General features: G+C 50.2%; 1 protein-coding gene across 1 annotated transcript; it reads right to left on the bottom strand.

Moving 5' to 3' along the window:
- Positions 1 to 1,135: 1,135 nt before the first annotated feature.
- Positions 1,136 to 20,199, bottom strand: PSMD11 (proteasome 26S subunit, non-ATPase 11). Its single transcript, XM_033078858.2, has 14 exons — positions 20,056 to 20,199; positions 18,147 to 18,248; positions 13,157 to 13,281; positions 10,987 to 11,058; positions 10,639 to 10,696; positions 8,608 to 8,802; positions 7,959 to 8,103; positions 7,678 to 7,738; positions 6,088 to 6,150; positions 5,348 to 5,473; positions 4,774 to 4,809; positions 3,496 to 3,547; positions 2,504 to 2,646; positions 1,136 to 2,380 (listed from the first exon to the last, which is right to left on the bottom strand). The coding sequence occupies exons 1-13, from the start codon at positions 20,144 to 20,146 to the stop codon at positions 2,504 to 2,506; spliced, it is 1,269 nt and encodes a 422-aa protein (XP_032934749.1). The 5' UTR covers positions 20,147 to 20,199; the 3' UTR covers positions 1,136 to 2,380.
- Between the last annotated feature and the right edge of the window lie 245 nt (positions 20,200 to 20,444).

Below are 20,444 nucleotides of genomic sequence, written 5' to 3' on the forward strand. Positions count from 1 at the left end.
ACCAGCTGCATCATCTCTGCTCCTGGTCAGGTCCCCTCAGCCTTGAGCACAGGGACCTGCCAGCCCCCCACTGTCACCTGTGGGGTCAGGATCAATTCTGTTCCCACTGGGGGATGACAGCTGCAACTGTCCCCAGAAAGGATAAACAGGACAGAAGCTGAAGGAGGGCAGGGTTGGATGGGATATTGGGAAGGAATTGTTCCCTGGGAGGGTGAGGGGCCCTGTCACAGGGTGCCCAGAGCAGCTGTGGCTGCCCCTGGATCCTTGGAAGTGTCCAAGACCAGGCTGGATATTGGGGCTTGGGCCTGGGACAGTGGGAGGTGTCCCTGCCCATGGGATCACACTGGGTGGTGTTTTAGGTCCCTTCCCAACCCAAGCTCTCCCCAGATTCTGTGACTCCTCATCCATCTCTGCCCCAGGCCCTGCCTATCCCTGCTTCCATGAATGAATTTCCCCTCACTCACACACAATTAAGACCTCATTCAGCAAATCCCATCCAAAAGACACATCCCTGGGGAAAGGAAATTGCCACTTCAGGAGCATCACACTGAACTGGACTGAGATGTTACGGAAGTAACTCGGGAATTAAGAGTTAAAAAAAACAACTATTAAAACTAGAAATGCCCTTCCCTAGTGCCTGAGATATAGGAGCAGTGAAACCCTTCACATTTTCCTGCCTCTGAGGGCAGGCTTCTTTCCTGCATCACCTGCTGTCCCGGGAGTTTCAGACAAGAAAATTCAAAATATTGTATCAATGACACCCTAAACAAACCTCCTCCCCAGCCTTTGGAGGAATCTGAGCCTGGCCTTGTGCAGTGTGAGACGACAGCATGGTGTAAGGGCATGATCAGGCAAGGTTGGAGGGGTCAGAGGTCACATTTAATCAATTTTCAACCATAATAGTAGTGCTAATAATATTATTATACATTCAGTAGCACTAGAACTTGTTGTGCCAGGAACACATCACAACCCATAAATGTTTCATGATGATGCTTCACACATTCATATTTGGTGTCTCCAAAATATCATCCTCAACAATGCTTTGGTGAGGGGATGATCCCACCCTTCCTTCAGCAAAGGAAAAGCTGCACCCAGCCCAGGATCTGCCCTGGCAGCTGAAGACAGGAGACAGAGGTTTTTGAAAAAAAAATTCTTTATTGGAACTCATCTGAACATCAGATATACCTGGTGTTGGTTAGCAAGAACCGTTTGTACATTTGATATTGATGGTGCCAAAAACCCAAACAGCGACTGACTGGAGGAGATGGAAATTAAGAATAATAAAATAAAATAATAGGTTGGAGAGGTCAAAATGTGAACAGAAAGGGGAAAAAATCAGCCAGTCTAAGAGTCAGTGTGAAGGCAAAATATTTCCTGATAAAACAGAATCCTTTTACAAAATATAAATTTTGTAAGAAAAACGTGGAGAGGGAAATAGAGACAGGGAAAGGAAAAATAAAGATGAGCAGGACAGAGATGCAGAAGCTTACACTGCCCAAATGGCATTAAAACTTACTGGAAACCTCACCAGAAAACGGAACATGCTGGAATATACCGTGCTCCGCCCCCCAGGACTTTGGGACCGAGGAGGAAGCTGCCCCTGGGCTGTTCCAGAGGGCCAGGCTGTCCCAGCTCGCGTAGGGAAGCAGAGCTCAGCGCTGCTGCAGCACACGCACAGCTGGAGTCGGCTCCGCCATCACCTGCTCCTCCTACCAGCGCAGGTGGGGAGGGAGGAAACATTGAAAATCTAAGTCTATCTGCAAACAAGAGCATGCAAGTCAGGCTCCAGGGAAACCTGCGCCGTTCCCTTCGCCGAGAGCGGCCAGACGGAGCCGGGGCTGCAGCGACAGCTCCGGCCCGCAGGAAATCATCGTGGAGCTGCTTTCGAGGGGGTCGGAGGCCTTGAGGATGGAAAATAAACCAGCAGTCTGTACATTTTGGGTTTGTTTGGTTCAGTACAAATGGAATCGAGTTGGCTGCTCGGACACCGCCAGCACGTCTCCGATTTCAGGGCAGAGGAGATGAAACAAACTGGTTTTGGGCACCTACTGGTAACAAAACGCTGTCCCTGCTGAACTCTGCCGTCCCTCAGGAAGTGGAAAGCACATGTTTAGGTAGTGTAAGCCTTTTTCCTTTTATTTAGAATACCCTCTTTGTTTAAACAATATTCCCCCCCCAGATACAAAGTTCGGCCAGTAAAGATTACATGGAAACTGGAACACGCATCGTCTGGAATACAAGATGCACCGGATGAGGAAGTTTAAAAACTTTCCGAGCGAAAAGTAGAACAAAGAAGAAAAAAAAAGTCTCCTAACATTTTCCCAAAGGTTTCACTCTCCTGTCACACACACTCTCCAAATGACAGCTAGCAAATTCAACTCTGCAAAGAGAAAACAGAGCCACGTCACTCAACAGGAGAGGGAACGTGGCTCAGGGACACGGAGCACAGCGGGGACTGGCAGCGACTCCGGAGCTCTGCAGCCCCCAGGGAGGCCCCACTCACCTATGTCAACTTCTTGGCTTTGTTGTAGAGCGAATCCACTACTTTGCTCATGTTCTGAATCGTCTCGAGGGCAGCCTCGTAAGTTTTGTCTACGGGGGGTTCGTCAAAGATGATCAGGACACCCTCACCCTGGTCAAGGATTCCTGTGGGCACAAGCTGCTGTTAGCACTGGGTTGCTCAATGGATCACAGCTTCCAGACAGCAGGAATTTAGGGATCTACCCCAGAAACACCCAATCAGCCATACAGGGTTTGGGGAGGGCTCATACATTGGGTTGGACTGGCTGACTTTGGCCAGGACTACTTTAGCATTCCCAGAAAAAAAAATACATCCCAGAGAACAGCCTGAGAAGCCATCCAGGAGATGAGCATTCCTGCCCCTTCCCTACCACCTCCCTGCCTCCTCAGGCCCTGTGACCAGCACGATGGCTCAGCACAGCTGGGTTATCCTGGAGCTGTGCCCAGGTGTGCTCTGTGTCCAACGTGCTACTCCCAGGCATTCCCCTGGCTCAGCCACATCCAGGGACAACAGAACCAAGAGCACAGCTGGTTCCTTGAGGGTTATTGGGGCAGCAGCCTGCTGTGGGCCCAGCTAAGCCACAGCACCACACTGGGCCATGGGGTGCCCCCACAAAACACTCTGGACACAAACAGCTGGGAAAGCTGACCCCATCCCTGGTCAGCTCCAAGAGGGAGAGCCCAGTCTGGCCAGACAACAAACCTGGGGGTCCCACACTGTTCCTGGATGCTGTCTCAGAAAAGGGACCCAACAGCATTTTTGAAATTAACCCTTGGGTTAAGGAAGGTGGATGGAGCAGCAGGAAGAGCCTTCCTGACTGTCACCTCCAATGGAGCAGCAAGAACAGCATTCCTGACTGTCACTCCTGACTGTCCCCTGCATATCTGCTGCCTGAGCAGGTTCAGAGGAGGAAGGGGAATCCAGCCACAGCTCATGCAAACCAGGGCAATCAGAGCTGAGGGATGCAGACTCACCATGAAACTTCTTGTCCAAGATCATCTGTGACAGTTTCCTTTCTACCTCAGCCTGAAATTAAAGCAGAAAAATTAAAAGTCTCCCAGAACACATAAAAATATGTGAATTTTACTGCTGCATGCTTGACAGCCCTGGTGGGACACTGCTCAGCAGCAGCTCTTCCACCCTGAACGTGGCTTGGACAGCACCACCCGCTTGAGATGCCTCAGGAAATTAGGGAGCAGTTGTTAATGAGCAAGCACCAGGATGTCCCTTGTCCCACAGCTGACACTGTATCTGTCACTTCACACAGGTTTTACCTGTGGGGGTTCTGGAACTTTCTAACTTAGTTCAGCAAGGATTTAGACAAGAGTTGGTCAAGTTTTATTTAATCCACGCAGGACCCAGCTGAGCTCCTGCCCAGCATCAGGAAGGCCCACAGGAGGCAGCTCCTGTCTGAGCAGAGCTCCTGTCAGAACAGCTTTTACTCTGAATATTAAGGATGTGTTAAACACCATGAGCTAGTCTGGGAACAGATTGTGTGCCAGTGGAGGTTTAGGCTGGCTATCAGGGAAAATTTCTTCATGGAAAGGGTTGTCCAGCCCAGGGCAGAGGTGAAATCACCAGATTTAATAGATGTGTGGATGTGGTACTTGGGGACATGGGTGGTTTTGGCAGCGCTGGGGGAATATTTGGACTCAACAATCGCTGAGGCCTTTTCCAACCTGAATGATTCAGTGACCACAAAGGCTGAGCTCAGCTCACTTCCCAACCTCTGCCCTTAATGCTAGTACAAGACAACAGCACTCTGGGGTCCAACTGGTTGGGATTACAGTGGATTTTCCTAGAACTGAATCTGTCTGGGATTATCTGTAAAGCAGTTACTGCATAGTCAGTGTGACAGACGCATCCCTAATGACTCCACAGGGTGATTAGCTGGATCCTGGATCTTAAGGGTCTAAGTAAAGTTCCCCTGGGAACACTCAGGGGATTAAACACGGGGCATGGGGGAACACTGAGCTGCTCACGACAGAGCAGAGGAAAATCTGCCTCCAATAAAAAGCAAGAGCTAAGACAGGGAGTAAAACCCACAGGAGGGAAGGGGACAGCACAGCAAGCCTCAATGCCTCCCAAGAGCTGCCTGTGTCACAGTTTAGTTCCCAAGGAGAAGATTTGCCTGGAAATGCTATGGATCTCATCTGCCACCCTTCCTGTTCAGTTCCCAGTGACAAATGCCATTTAACCCCAACTCCTCTGCCCTCTGAACACATGGCACTGATTTCTGGCGAGATTCTTACCTTTGAGAGCTTGATGAGGCTGGATATGTGTTCAATCTATAAGAAAGACCAACATTTAGGTAAATCTTTAGCTGCACTTTGTACACAAAACACAGAGGTTTGGGGCTGTTCCATGGAACTGCTCAAGGGCCTAGAAATTCTCTGGTCTAAAAATCTCCAGTGGCTTTCTCCACTCTGCAGCTTTATATCCTTCAGGTTTCACATCTGATTTTAACTAAGATGGACTGGACCCCTAAAGCCCTTTCACTCTGAAAGGTGAAATAATTCTTCTCCGAGACTATGGCACAGCCTTGCCCTGTCAGAGGCCTTCGAAGCCAAAAGCTGTCACTTGCAGGGTTAAAGGCAGTCACCTTGCAGGGAGCATGACAGAAACATGGAAAGGGCAATGACTCTGGAATGTGTTTTCCCAAAGGTCCCCTCAGCCTCCTCCTTGTAATTTTAACATGCTGAACCCTGAGCTCTGAAAGTGCTGAGCAGCTCAGAGTAAGAAGTGTTCCATATGGGAACAATCCCCTCATCCCCAGCAGCAGGAACAGAGGGACCAGCGCATCCAGGTGCTGCTGGGAACATTTACCTGTACTCTGGAGAAGGGTTCGATGACTCTGATCAGGTTCTGTTCCAATAAATTATCATAGAGCTTGGCCAGGTGAGTATTTATGATGGGGTCGTCCCTGAGCTCCACCTTGTAGTCTGTCAGAGCCTGTGGGGACACGGTGGGAGGAAATAATTCTGGTAGCAACAGCTCCTTAAGGTGCTCTGAGGATGAGATCCCCTCCCTGCCCAGCCAAGTACCATGGCCAATCCAATCCCTATCTCAGCTAAAAGCCAGCAGGTCACTACAGCCTAGCAGCCTTTCCAATATCTTTTATCTTCACCCTGCTGGAGCTCAGCAAGCCCCAGATTCTGTTCACAGGCAGCAAAGTACATCAGGATTGGATCCTACCATGGGAATCCTCTCCCTGAGCTCTTCAGCATTCCTGCAGAAACCAGGAAAAAATTTAGGAAGGTACACATCCATCCATGTTCACATGACATGTGAACAGTACCTAAAAGAAAACTGCTTCTGAGTTGGCTCTCAAAAAAAATAAAAAAAAATACATCAAGTAAAAAAACCTGGGTTCAAGCAAGTTTACCCCCCACATACTGAAAACGCAATCAGTTGATTGTTGGGGGGTATTTTTGAGGCACTGTTGCTTTCTATCAATGTTTCCATGGTTTCCTGCTGTGGGATTTAACAGCTCCTACAACTTTCCAAACCTGGCATTTCTGATTTTTTTGCTCAGCCAGGCCCCATCTTCTGTGTCCCTGACTCACCTTTTCAAAATCTGCCAGCGACCGGTTCTTGCTGGCCTGTGCCACACATTTTAGTGCTTCTGTCTGTGGGGAAAGAGAACCAAAGGAGGTTATTTTTTCTGGATTCTCCTCTCAGGGTGACTATGCCAACTGTGCAGTACCCTGGGAACATGCTTAAACAGCAAACCAGGGGTCATTGTCACTGCCACAGGCAGAGGGAGAGCAGCTGTTGAGGGGAGAACAAGCTGGGCAGCTGCAGGACATGACCTGAAACACCTCCAGAGGGACAAACAGCCAGCTCTGACAGCACCAGCTGCAGGTTGGGAACGAGTTTGATGCTGTCTTTAAGGGAAGTGCGTATTTTGCCACTTGCTTCATGAACATGGCCATTTTGGGACTCCAGCTGAGCCTCCCCTTCAGCACAGCCACTTCTCTGCTGAACGACAGGGGCAGGGCAGCAGTTCCTATGGACACCCCACCATGGACAGCACCCCATAACTGCTGAAATGAAGCAAAAGCCACATCCCCAAACAAGCACATTTACACCCAATAGTGGCAATCCCAGCAAGGAATGGCAGAACAGAGCCCAAGTGGGGGCGACAGGACAAGGATAGCCCAGTGTCTCTCATGCACAAGGTCCAGGCTTCTGCTGCCCTCTCTTTTGGGACTGCCCTGTGCAGAGCCAGGAGCTGGACTTGATCCTTGTGTTCCTTTCCAACTTGGGATATCCCAGGATTGCCCCCAGGGCTGCTCTCTCCCTGCTCCCCATCCTGCTTCCCGGTCAGGGCTGGCTTAGGAGCACAATGTGGGAACAGCCAAGATCCCCTGCTCTGGAGAGGATCCAGCTGCCACTCAGGGCAAAGGGATGAGGCAGGATTGGGGCTGCCCTTCCTGATGCAGGAGGGATATCCCCACGTCAGACCTTTCCACACACATTTGCTCACTGAGCTCTGCTAATTCCCAATCCCCTGTGGGCAGGGGAGCAGCAGCTCCTGCGTCACAGCAAAGCCCAGGCTGAGCACAGCCCCTGAGGACAGCAGGATCCCAGCCTGGCCCAGCCCCTGAGTGTGGCCCTGAACCTTCTACAAACACCCCTGGATTTAATTTGGGGGTGGCATTCCCAGCCTGGCATGTTCACATGTCAGAATAAGTAGTGCATTTAACACCTCCCTGACTGCCTGGCTCCCACCTCGCAGCCATCCAGGTCTCCACCTGCTCAGCTGCACTGCCAGGAATGGATTCTCAGAACTGGTTACAATGAAGTAAAAACAGTAACTTGGATTTAAACACTGCAGCAGTTGGTAAGAGCAGGGACACAAGGACCTGATGGCATCAGACAGTTTGTAGCTGATGAAGAAAAACAGGAAGGAGAAAAATAGGGAAAATGAAGCAAGCAGCCCAAATTCTCTGGTTGTGAAAATCACTGTAAACCCCTTTGAAGGCAACTGACTTCTGGCAATGACTCATGGTAATTTAATCAGTTCTGGATCTCGTTCAGGACATCCAGGAGTGATGGGTATTTCAGTATGAAAAGAGCAAAGTGTTTGACAAAAAGAATAAGCCAGCATTGAGAAAGGTAAGAGGAAGAAAAAAAGGGTTAAGTTTCTATACCTGTCTTCCTGCATACCGAAGAGCAAGCTTCCCACTCACTAGTGCTTGCACATCTTCTGGGCTGCAGACAGAGGGAAGGGAGCAGAGCATTTATACAGGAACATGGTCTACTTAAATCCCAGAACACCTAAAAAATCCCCAACTCACAGCAAAGTACTACAACCCAAATACCACATCAGGAGCACTGATCAGGTGATAAAGACACTGCCTGAGCCCATAAACAAAAAGCCCTTCCCCCAGAAATGCAGGAAATGTTCTTCCCAGAACCATCTGCCACCTACCTGTTGAGCATGATTTTGCACAGCAACATGTATTTCAGAGCAGTGATGGCTTTGGGGTTGTCAATTGAATCATTGCCCTCAAACGCCTCGTAAAAATATGAATAGGCTGTTTTCCAGTCCTTCTCTTCTGCTGCATGGATAATACCTGGGAGAAGCACAAGCATGTTAATTCTGAGCATGACTGAGAGAACAATTTAGTTGTTCAGTGCTTTATCTGTGACTTCAGCGAAGGGAATCCTTTTCTCCTGTGCCCTCCTTGCCTCATCTCTATAAGAAAAAATCCACACCCTCTCTTATGAGGACATTTTTAGATAGACAAGTTTGGGGCACTTCAGGTAAATGCCTGCAAACTAGGTCAGGAACAACGTGTAATAGGTCAGGAACAACATATAATAGGTCAGGAACACAGTGTGAGGCTGGAACTTCAGTGCCTGGGGAGCTTATGGACCCTGCACCACTACAGCTTTCAAAAAAAAAAAAAAAAAAGGGCTGAAAACACCAGTATCAGGACCAATGTCACTGCAGTTGAAGCCACCTGAGGCAGAACTGGTGGTATCTTGAGGCCCCAGTAAGCACTACTTTCCATGATTCCCTGTAACTGATGTGTCAGGACGAGTCCTGGGTGCTGTCCTTGTCCCAGAGGCCTCACCTGACTGCATGTCCAGCGCTGCCTGCAGCTTGGGGGGACAGTAGATGGCATTGGCCGTGGTGCGTGCCGAGGTTAAGGCTGCTCTTGCTTTTGGCAGATTGCTCAGGGCATGGTAAGTCTTGCTCTCTAAGAGCTGCACTTCCACCAGCAGTGCCTTGTCATCCATCTTCTTCAACTCACGAAGCAGCTGGGAGCCTGGCAGAGAGCAAGGACAGAACTGTGACTGCTCTGCACCAGCATCCACACAAACCAACCCCTGCAGGGGCCACCCGTCCTTCCCCAGCAGTCAGGGCTCTGAGGGGGGGACATGAGGCTCACACACCCTGCCCTTCCAAGAAAAGGCGTGGGAGAGGGCATAATGGTGAGACTGCCAGTGCACAGCTGGAGCATGAAGCAGTTTTGTGTCAGTGGTGGTATGTGGGCAGCAGAGGGTCCTGGGATGTTGGGATGGTCACTCCGGGACCCGTTCCCAGGTGATTTCCCTCTCCCACAGGGAGCTCCTGCAGAATTGCCCCCTCTGCATCACAGAACATGCTCAAGAAACTCCTGAGAACATGGGATGAGGAAGGAATGAGTTTAACACAGGATATCTACAAGACAGATTTAGGAGGCAGGAAGGGACAGCCTAAGAAATGCCAAGAGAAGCTGCCACATCACAGCCTTGTGAGGACAGAATGAGCCAGTCCTAGAGGAGACTTGTCCCCTTCTTTCCCCCACTGAAGAGGTAACTTAGGGTGAGCAGAGATAAAAACATCCTCCTTCCTTGCTGTGCTCAGTAGCTGATAACCAGAGGTGAAACTGCAGAACTGGGCAGAAACAAATGGATTCTCCTAGGAAACATCCCTGAGAGACTCTGCTTGCACCTACTTCCCACAGCCACAGACACAAACACCTCTTCAGCCACACAGGAGTGCTGTGCATAACACTGGCATCCTGACAGAGCATCAGAGCCTACCAGAGGTACAGACCTTCCCAACTCCCCAGGCTGTCCCACCACCAGCCAAGGGATTAAATTAATTAAGCACAGCTTTGGAGTGTAGCCTCTGATCAGTTTAAACCCGAGTTTATTACCTAGCCCTATGCAAACTAGTTCTAATTCCATACTGAATGCTATGAACCATGAACTCAACATTCTGATGACATACATGGCACCCAGGTGACTCTGGACATGACACAGGTTTGTGCCACCAACAGGGTAAGAAGTTCTGGGTCCCAGGTGAGCAATTCAGGCTGTGTCCATGCAATTACCCCTCAGCCCTGGCAGAGCAGGCTGTGCAAACACCCCTCAGACAGCTTAAACCTCACTTAAAGCTTAAATCTCAATTACAGCTTAAGCCTCACTTACAGCACTGCAGTCATTTGCAAAATGAGCATTTAAAAAGCACTAGGGGAGCTGTAAGAGGTCCTGCTTTACTCTGCTTTGGGGCAGAGCAGGAGTTCACTGGTTCATTACCATCCCTCAGGTGGTGCAGGGACAAATTCTTAAAGCCTCTGTAAGACCTTGACTAATGACATCCACAGAGATTTTGCCATTTTCTAGTTTTACTGGGGCTGTGTTTGAGCAAATTGGAAAAAAAGCTGCTTTCTCCCTTCAACCTCTGTGGCCACAGCAGAGTATTCCAGCATGTTCCAGCAGGAGCCAAACATGTGGCCTTCAGCTGGATACAGTTCCCAAAATTATCTGCACTGAACAAATCAAATCCCAGAGTGGTTTGGGTTGGAAGGGGCCTTAAAGCTCATCTCATTCCACTCTCAAATGGGCAGGGACACCTCCCAGGTTGCTCCAAGCCCCATCCAAACTGGCCTTAGGCCCAGGTGAGATGGGTAAGGATGGTGAAACAGCAAGAACAAAGACCCCTCTAAGAGCTGTTATCACCCAGCTACAGCAAAACGTGGCAGAACTGGACCAACACTGAGAAATTAAGACCCAAATCCTGCAAAACTTCTCAAGGAACATGACACAGGCAATGGCTTTCCTTGTCAGGAGTAAATTAAAAGCAAAGATTTACCACCACCTAGTGGGAGCCTCACCTAGCTGCAGAGCTTCTTGGTACCTCTTGGTGTCAAAGTAGAGAGAAACCAGCCTCGCCTGGAGAACAGAAAAGGAACTGCTGTGAGGAAAGCCAGAACAAATTTATTTTGTACAATGAAGCTTTGTCTTCTTCTCTGCACAGACATCACAACATTAATCTGTATTTGTCACATTGTGTGGTCTGCACAAGGAGTAAACCCCTGCATTTTTAAGGAGAATTTTAGTGTAATTAATGCCCTCCCCTGACACATAAAAAGATCTGAACAGCACACAAGTGCTCTACTTTTACAGGTATTAAATGTGACAAAAGGTGATGCTGCTCCACATGTTTGGGATCTGGGACCTACCTCCAGAGCCTGGCGTAGGAAAGTCCTCTTCTCTGATTTGGCCCATTCAATACACTCTAAACACAAGTCAACCTTAAAGGGAGCAGAAAGAAATCAGTCAATTCTAGACATTTTCTTTGTCAGTGCCCACCCCAAATATCTCCCAACAACACCACAAGTGTCAAATGGAGGCATCTGGGGTAGGCACTAATGCTTTCCCAGAGTCTAAACCCACAATCATGGTGTATTTCCAATAAAGAAAAATAAATTTCATGTGCTTTAGGGCCTAGATAGATCACACAGTCTGTATGAAGCAGCAGAGGTGCTGGGCTCTACTTTGGGGGCCTCATCCCTCATGTCAAAGCATAGCAAAGAAACTCAGAATCTTCCCATATTTTTCAGGCTGACTCCCTTGATGGATAAAGCAGAACTGCTCCATCTCAATTAGATATTATTGTATCTTAACTGGTCAATAGTCATCCTGTGGTGCCAAGCTCAGGAATGCCTCTTCCCAAACCTCTGGATTGCAGTTCAGCAATGCAGGCCTTGTCAGCGCCTTCTCACTGCTTATTAAACATGAACGTTTTATGGAAAGCCATTATGAAGTTTCAATTTATTACAGGGTGATAGCTGGAGCATTAGGAGCTGGAAAAATCTCCAATTTCACTGCTTTACTGGGCTCCTGGGAGCATTCTGGATGTGAGCTACCCTGAGAAAGCAGACAATCCTCGGAACATTTCTGAAAGGATTGGAGATTGCTGCATCAAGGACCGCACAGGTTGATGTCATCCTTCTGTAAGGTTTTGGTTTTGTCTTCAGAATATGGTCTGAAGTGACTATTTTGATTGACTTTTTATTATTTCCATCATCATTACTCCAACCTGTTCTTCCTTTGCAACTGTATCAGAATATTGTCCTTTACACCAAATTACCCTAAGAAAAGCCAGTAGCTGCTCATTTTCTCTTGGCACTTTTAGGAGTTCTCCCTTCTCACCTGCACATCCCACTCCATTTCCCCAGACCTCATCTGTTAAAGTAAGAGGGGAAAAATATTCTGTCACCATTCATCATCCATAAGCTACAAAGACTGAACAACAAACAAGGGTCATTGGCTGGGTTACCTGTACTAGAGGATGACAGTTCTAATTTGGCTAATTTTGTGCTAATTTGGCTAATGAGAACATCACCTGCCCCTCAGCATGGCAGAACCTCTCCAGCCTGTAATCTGCCAGTCCCTGAGTGCAGATTTCATGTAGGTTTTGTCCCTAACTTGCTGCTCAGACCCCTCCTGTGCCAGCACAACCCTCTGCAAGGCAGCACAGCCTGGAAGCACTCCCAAGGTGTTCCTGTCTTTATCCCACTCCCAAAAAACCAACAACTGGGAGAAATAAAAATAAAAACTAAGACATCTGGATCCTATGGAGCTGATGGGAATGGAGTGAATCCCAACTGGGCATTATCTTAGACTGTCTCAGGTTTTCTGCTGGGGGAGCTCATCCACTGAAGCAGTTGACACCTGGCAAAACCCTTTCCAGTCCTGCTTCAGGAGTATACCTTTGTGTCTCTGTGCAGTAAAACACCCCCTGATCATGTGCAGCTCCTGGACAGTCCCCAAGCAGTGGCTCCTCTAGTTCTGTGCTATCCCACACCACAGCCACCATTCCTGCTCCAAGCTCCCTGGCAACACATTCCATTATCACGCTACAAAGTACTCCCAGTGCTGCACCCATAATCACTGAGGTTGGAGAAGCCCTCTGAGATCACTGAATCCAACCACTTCCCAGCACTGCCAAGGCTACCACTGACCCATGTCCCCAAGTGCCACATCCACACAGCTTTTAAACCCTTCCAGGGAGAGGGACTCCACCACTGCCAGGGTTGGCCAACCCATTCAGTAAAGGAATCTTCCCTAATATCCAATCTAAACCTCCCCTAACACAACTTGAGGAAGAAACATGAATCTAAGACAAATGCCCACGGTGGAAGTCGCTCCTAACCTGCAGCAGGGAGAGGCTTGCAGAAAAACGTGGTTATGAATTCAATTATCTGATGATTTATTTATAAAATACATTGAAATGCATTAAAAGTCTGCTTCCTGACATGAATAATTCTTCAGTGAGAAGCAAACTAGGTCAGGTAATGGTGTTGCAGGCTTTTGAGGAACTGCCTGGTGCTGGAAGTGCAGCCTCACCTCCTGTCCTGTGGCTGCCTCCATGTCCAGGAAGAGGTCGAGCAGGGACCGGACCAGGCGCGCGGCCTTGGCTTTGCTGATGGAGTTCAAGAAGGGCCGGACGTACTTCAGGAGTCCTCCCAGCTCTGCAAAAGTCCCAAAACATGAAATACAATCCCTCAGCCAAGAGCTGCACCGAGCTGGAGCAGCGACACACCACACACACCAGCAGGATTTGTCACACCAAACATTTCCCAGGTGGTTTTTCAGCATCATCCACAGAACAGAGCAACAAATGGCACCTGCAGGGTACCCTGAAGCAAACAAGGGACTGCACAGGGGGCTGGGGGCTCCAGCCTCAGCACAGCACTGCCTGTCACTGCAGTCCCCAGTTACCACCAGCTGCAACTGCCTCAGGCATGTTTTAAAATGTAAGGATCTGCTAAATGCTTTGAGATTTTTCTGTAAAATGAAGGATTGAGTTTGTAATTTATTTGTGTTTTCATTAACTCACAGTTTCATGCTTTAATCTGCCCCACCCAGCCAAGCCCAGAATGTTGGATCCACCTTGTGCTCCACCACTGGAAAATTATATTCCTTAACATTCCTACCTGATCAGCTCTGACCTCACTTAACTACATTTCTGCTTCTAAATCTACTCATTAATTCACAGTTATAAAACCTATCTTTATAAGAGGTGGAAGAAGGAAATGTGTTTTTTTAAATGGAGAAACACCAAAGTGTCATTCCCAGGGAGTAGAGGAATGTGGCAGTCACAGCACAGCAGCTCCAGCACTCGGAGCTACTCAGGAATGTTGGACGTGGTGGAACTGCAGAGGAAAGTGAAAAGTCTCCTACAACAAACACCACGTGGTTTTGGGGAGGGCCTGGCCAGGGCTGCTCCCAGTTTGGGAAGATGATCCTGCAAGGGGCAGGGTTCAGTGCTGACTCATCAGCACTGGGGCTGCACACTGAAATCACAGCTCTCTGCCCCAGATTTCCAAGTCTCACCCAAATATCAGGTGGATCTCACACTACTGTGTTTACAAGATTTCACAGGAAAGAAAAATCAAAACAAAGCTGACTAATGACTAATTCAGAAATCTTCTACACCGAACTAGTACAGAATCAAAATCAAAATAAAAGAATAGTCTAATTACATTTCAATTAGTATATGGAGGAGTATCAGAAGAATTCCAGTTTGGAAGGATTCCAATAAAAACAAATGTAAACAAGGCTTCTTCTGAATTTCATTTAGCAGTAATGCTAAAGAATGCTAATTCTTATAACATCTTATTAATATCTCAAAATGATTCTTCATATTTTTTACTTTTTTAATCTATTTACTTTAAGTTTAATCAAGCCTGATATACCTCATTTACCACACACTTAATACGTGGAACTCCCTTTTTTCCAAACACTCATAGTGATCATAGAATCCCAAGATGGGTTGGGTTGAGAGGGACCTTAAAGCCACGAGCAGGGACACCTTCCACTGTCCCAGGGTGCTTCAAGCCCCTTCCAACCTGCCTTTGGATACAGGGGCAGTCATAGCTGCTCTGGTCACCCAGTGGGAAGACACTCCCTGTGTCCTGACCCTCCTGGTCCTTGTCCAAGTCCCTTTCCAGCTCCTTTAGGCACTGGAAGGTTTCCAGACATCTCAAAGAGCAGATTTAGAACTTATCTCAAGTGTGATCCTCAGCTTCATTTCCCAAACTGCAGTGCAGGAGATCCCGACCCCAGCACACCACAGATCCCAGTACAAGAATATCCCAGGATGCTCTGACTGTCACAACTGCTTCCATAAAGTCTGATTTTCTCTTTGCCACAGCACAAACAGGCAGCTTTTTCTACACTTAAGGGGCAGCTACTTTAATATCTCAGCTTGCAACCTGCAGGCTGACAGTCTCTACTCCACAAGGAACCTGCTGCTCCATGACTTTTCCCACACCATCCTGTTCTGGGCTCCATTTAATCTCTAGTCCAACTAACCCCTAGATGCAAATCCCAATCATTTCAATCCAAGGCGAATGCCCTGGTCTCATACACAACAAACAACCAACCACACACAATCCAACACATCCTTCCAAAGCATCAGTTCTGCACAGAGCTCCTCTCCAGCCCCTCAGTGGGAGCAGGGAAAGGTGGGCTCTGGACCTGTCTAATGAGCCTCTCCAAGATCCATCAGCTCTCAAGCACTACCAAGAACCCTCCTCCTGTGCATCCCTGAGCTCCACCTCAGGACCAACGGGATCAGTGCCCAACACACTCTTTTCCCACAGGAACTTCAAAACAAATAAGGAAAACTCCAGTGGAACACACTGCACTGTTTATCATCCCACTGATGTGCTCCAGAGCTGCCCCAGAACCCCAGAAAGCAGATCCCAAGTCAACAGCTGGAATGCAGCTGTGCATTCTGCAAATTCTACGTTCAGCCATGCAGGCTCAAAGTTCCCACAGAAACTTCTCTCTCCTACCAACGTAACCATCAACTATTTTTAGGATTTTTATTTCTCTAAAGAAAACACAATGCCTGATTAAGGAGTAAGATTGACAGCTGTGCAGGAGTGATGAGCAGCAGCTCTGGAAAATGAAGCCTGCAGCTCATCCTCAGGGAAGTGCTTCTACCAGCTAACACTCCACATATCCAAATTTCCAACCCAAGTTATTCCAACCCTACAGTTCTGTGAAATGCTATAAAAATCTGAAACTGTCATAAAGAAAAGTAATCAATCTACAAGTTTATCTGCTTGATAAAGATTAAGGACAGAAGAGGGTCACTTGTATTATTGTTATTTTTGTAAACAAAGGCCGAGGTTCAGTAGAGTCACAGAATAGTCTGGGTTGGAAGGGACCTGAAACACCATCCAGTCACACCCCTGCCATGGGCAGAGACACCTTCCACTGTCCAGGCTGTTCCAAACCCCATCCAGCCTGGTCTTGGACACTGCCAGGGATCCAAGGGCAGTCACTGCTGCTCTGGGCACCCTGTACCAGTGGCTCCCCACCTTCACAGGGAAGAATTCCTTTCCAATATCCACTTCTAGGGACAGTGCAGCTACCACCTCTCTAGGCACTGGAACATCTCAAACATGTCCAAGAAGTTCCACTGACTAAAACCAAACCCTATGCAGTGAAATCCCACACGATAAAATCCCAGTGTCTGCCCAGCACTGGGGTTTCTGACAGTAGCTGCACTTGGTGATGGTGCTGCTGCTCCTGACTTGTCACTCCTCCCACAAAGTTGATAGGATGGGAAGGGACAAAGCCCTTCCCAGAGTTCCAGCACTCCCCTAAGCCAGGGTGCCCTTTCCTTCATCCCCCAGCTCAACAACTCCAAAAAACACTTCCAGATCCCGCTGATCTCCCTCTGAGCTGCACACACACATCTGCCTTGTGAATGGCATTAAGTCAATTTTCCACCCTCCAGAACACATTCACTCTGCAGTTCAGTGGTACCTTTAATAGACCACAAATACATTCCATGTTTGCCCCCTCACAACCCCCAGTTTGAGTTAACAGTGTTATTTTGAATTCCACAGGCCTCCCCTCAAAAGAAAATAAATCGATCGATCAATCACCACTCTCTGGGAAAACCCTGGAGCTCTTTTTCCTTGTACCAAACTTCAGCTTAAACTCAACACTGCCCCAAGCTCTGCAGAGGTGAGGAGGCCACAAGAACTCTGCCCTCAGTTCTGCTCACCAGCAGCACATCCACATTGACCTGAAGATACTCCAATTTCCCCGTTTTTACCCAAACACACACACATCCCCTGTTGCAGGGTCCAGCCATGTTTGATCTCTGGTGAGCAAACACCAGGGTGCAAAGGGCACTGGCACAGCACAGACACCCCCACTGAGCTCCCTGACTTCAGCCAGGAAAGGGGCACTTGCACAGCAGCTTCCTCTGTCCTGCAGGAGCAGGCAAATCCTGTGCCGGAAGGGTTTGTTTTTCCCCAGGGCCCCTAAAAGCAGCCCCCAGCAGGAATCAGAGGTGGACACCTAAGTGAGGTGACAAGAACAGCACCTTTGTTTCCAGCACTCTCTCGGGGCCAGTCATCCACAGCACCAGCCCAACAGCAATCCACAGTGGGAGCAGGGGATGGAATGCTCATTCCAGCACGTGTGACGTGGGCAGAGCCATGACATGGCCCAGCCCAACACGAGTTTCCCAAGGCCAGTGGGACACCATGGGACATTTCACAATACATACAAACTGTGACCTGGACTCATGGTTGAGCCCTCACAGAGCTTTCCATTAGCTACTCCAAAGTTAGGCCTGGTGTCCCAACTCTTCCAGTGTGATTGAACGTTCTGCTGGGTGCTTTCCCCACCCTGTGCCAGACTTGCAAGCAAACATTTTCCACTGCCCAGGGCTGCTGCTGCCCAACCACAGAACATTCTGGGTAGGGACACAGAGCATCCTGAACTGCTCCAGGGGAAAGGCACAGCACAGCCCCAAACTGCTGAGCGCAAAACAAGCAACTGCTGCCCTGAGGTCTTCAGGGAACAGGAGACAGGAACAGATTCAAAATCATCACTGAACAGAGAATTCAACTCCATCCCTGTCCCCTCACACACTCACAATAGAGAGACTGTCCTATGCAGAGCTGGGTAGGGGTTGTTGATGTAATGATCCAGCAAATAAATCAATTGATTGTGAGAGGAGCTGCTGGTGAGACAGTATTTTATGGGACAAACGTTCCCATTTGAAATCAACCAGGAGACATCTCCCATCTCAAACACAACTTAGCAAAACTTTAGTCATTCATACCGAAACAGCCCCATGTCAAAGGGCCACAGACTGAACTGTGCATTGTTTGGAACACTGGGCCAAGCAACACCAGATTAATATTTATGTTCTTTATTTGGTTTTAAGTTTCTGTCTTGTCTCTGAGAGAACATTTCCTGCCAAAAGCTGTTTTTCCAGCTATCCCACTAAGTAAAGAGATTAAATCTATTGGCTGCAGGATCTCCTGCCTGTTACCTCAATTCCTGATTTCAGGCTCACCTTCTGCCTGCCCAGTCTTGGCCAGCAGTGACCCCAGCTCCAGGATGCTCTGCTCTTTGACTTGCACCGCTTCCTCATCGTTTTCCTGGACATCACGTTTCACTGGGAATAAAAAGAGCAGGAAAGTCGCCTTTAGTGGTGTTTTAGGGGGAAGACCATCACTGCTGGTCAGCTCCTGGAGAGGTGCCCAAAGCAGGACCTGCTCCAACAGGCACCAGGCAGCCTGCCCCAAGAGGTCTGGGAAGTTTAAATCCAGTGCAGGGAAGTGTGCAGAGCTTTGTCTGTGATCCACAGAGGTCTTACCAGCCCAGAGACCCCCCCTGCTCACTTCAGCTCCAGGTTTGAACAATCTCAGCTTGTCCAGCTGAGTGTGTCACAAACAGCACCACACACCAGACCACACCGGAGCCACAGAACCAAGTAAGAGACATTTAATGGGGTTGGATACTCCACTGTGGGATTGCTGATGTTGCTGCTTTGTGTATTAAGCTGAGATCCCGTGGACAAAATGCAGCACAACATCAGCAAAGTGAGGTGGGTACAACCCTCCCCACTCTGGTGTCCCACCCATTGCCAGTGCTGAGTGCTGGCAGCGCTATCACCCTCTGCTCCAGGGAGTGACTCTGCTCTGAGGCAGATAAAGGGACAAATGACAGCCAGCAGCACAACCCGAGTGTGCACAGCATCAGTTCCATGCGAGTTATCCACCACACAGTGCCCTTCCCTCCCTGCCACCACCCCGAGCGCAGGGAGCTCCTCCAACTTCTACACAAACAGAGTCAAAATGCCAGCTCTAGGGAACCGAAACTGTGCCTCTCATCCTCTCTAATTCCCTACCAAAAGGGAGGGAATTTGGCTCTCAAGGCGAAAAGTATCGCAGCAACATTGTCTGGGCCACTCCTGATCCTCCCAACCCACAAGAGGGGCTGTGAGCCCTGACTGAGCCTGACCCACTGAGAGCTGCACCTCCTACTGAATAAACAGCAAAACACTCAGGGACAAACAACTCTGACAGCCGACAGCACCTTCAAAGTGACAGGGACACTCGGAAAACTTTTCCCCACACAGTACGGTGACTGTAGGTCACAGCATCTCTGCAGAGGTCACCACACAACACGAGAATCAAGAACTGCTGGTTTAAACACCAGTTTCGAGTCTGCACGCCCCACACCACCTCTAAACGCCCTCAGAGCACCGACACCTCCTTGGCACCACAGCCCAAAGGGGCCCGTGCTGGGACCAGCACCCGGCTGGGACACGGAGAAGCGAAACCCGAGGGAACTTCTCCAGAGAGGAGCGGAACTCGGCAGCGGCACCCGGGAAGCCGCCCCCGGCTCCGAGCGAGCAGCGCTGGGAGGGCGAGTCAGCACCGGCGGAATGTCAGCGCTGAGGGAGCAAACATCGCTGCCAACAGAGCGGCCCCGGCCTTGGGCACGGCCGGACCGGGCCGTGACACCGCGCCCCAAGCACGCCGCGAACCTCCTCGACCCAAAGAGCCGCGATATCCCGCCGGTACCGACACCGCCACGGCCCCGCCGGGGCTCCGCACACGCCGATCCGGGATCTCGAGCCGGCGGGGTCATTCCAGCCGGACGGGGAGGAGCGGCCGGCCCGGCTCCGGGGCTGCTCTGAGCGGCTCCGCGGACACGCACGGGGCACCGACCCCGCCGCCGGGCTCCCGGAGCGCGGCCCCCGCTCCGCCCCGCAAAGACAGCTCCTGCCGCCCGTGCCCCCACGTGCGGGGGCCGCCGCCGGTGCCGTCCCGGCGCGGGGCAGCGCCGGGGGGCCAGGCCCAGGCCGCACTCCCGCCCGGCGCGCACGGTGAGTCAGCAGCGGCGGCGGCACGGGGCTCCGCGCGACGCGGGCGGCGGCGGGGCGCGGGCGGCGCGGGCGGGGGGCCGGCGCTCACCGATGGAGTGCAGGATGCCGATGGAGGCCTCGCGGTCCGTGGAGAGCAGGGACTGCGCGCGCTGCAGCTCCAGCACCGCCGCCGCCGCCATCTTGCCGCTCCTCCGCTTCGCCGCCTGCACGGAAGCGGCGCCGCGGCCACGCCCCTTCCGCGAGCGCGGCATGATGGGAACTGCAGTCCCGGCGCGCGGGCGACGGAAAGGGCGGGGACTGAGAAGGGGCGGGGCCTTTGGGCGGGGTCTGCCCAACAACGCCTGCGCCGAAGACCAGTGGGCGTGTTCTCGGTGGAGGGCGGGGCGCAGTAAGGGGCGTGATCGGTTTGGGGTGATGCGTGGGCGTGGTCTGAGACCGGGCGGGGAGAGCGGAGAAGGGGCGGGGATCCATGGAGGG

This window comes from Catharus ustulatus, chromosome 23 (genome assembly GCF_009819885.2).
Source record: "Catharus ustulatus isolate bCatUst1 chromosome 23, bCatUst1.pri.v2, whole genome shotgun sequence".
NCBI classification, from domain to species: Eukaryota; Metazoa; Chordata; class Aves; order Passeriformes; family Turdidae; genus Catharus; species Catharus ustulatus.

Coding starts and splice junctions, on each gene's coding strand:
- PSMD11 (XM_033078858.2), bottom strand. CDS start 20,146: ATGGCGGCGGCGGCGGTGCTGGAGCTGCAGCGCGCGCAGTCCCTGCTC. Junction 11,059..13,156: donor AGGCAGCCACAGGACAGGAG/GTGAGGCTGCAC, acceptor GCTCCCTTTAAG/GTTGACTTGTGTTTAGAGTG. Junction 7,739..7,958: donor TGCAAAATCATGCTCAACAG/GTAGGTGGCAGA, acceptor CTCTGTCTGCAG/CCCAGAAGATGTGCAAGCAC.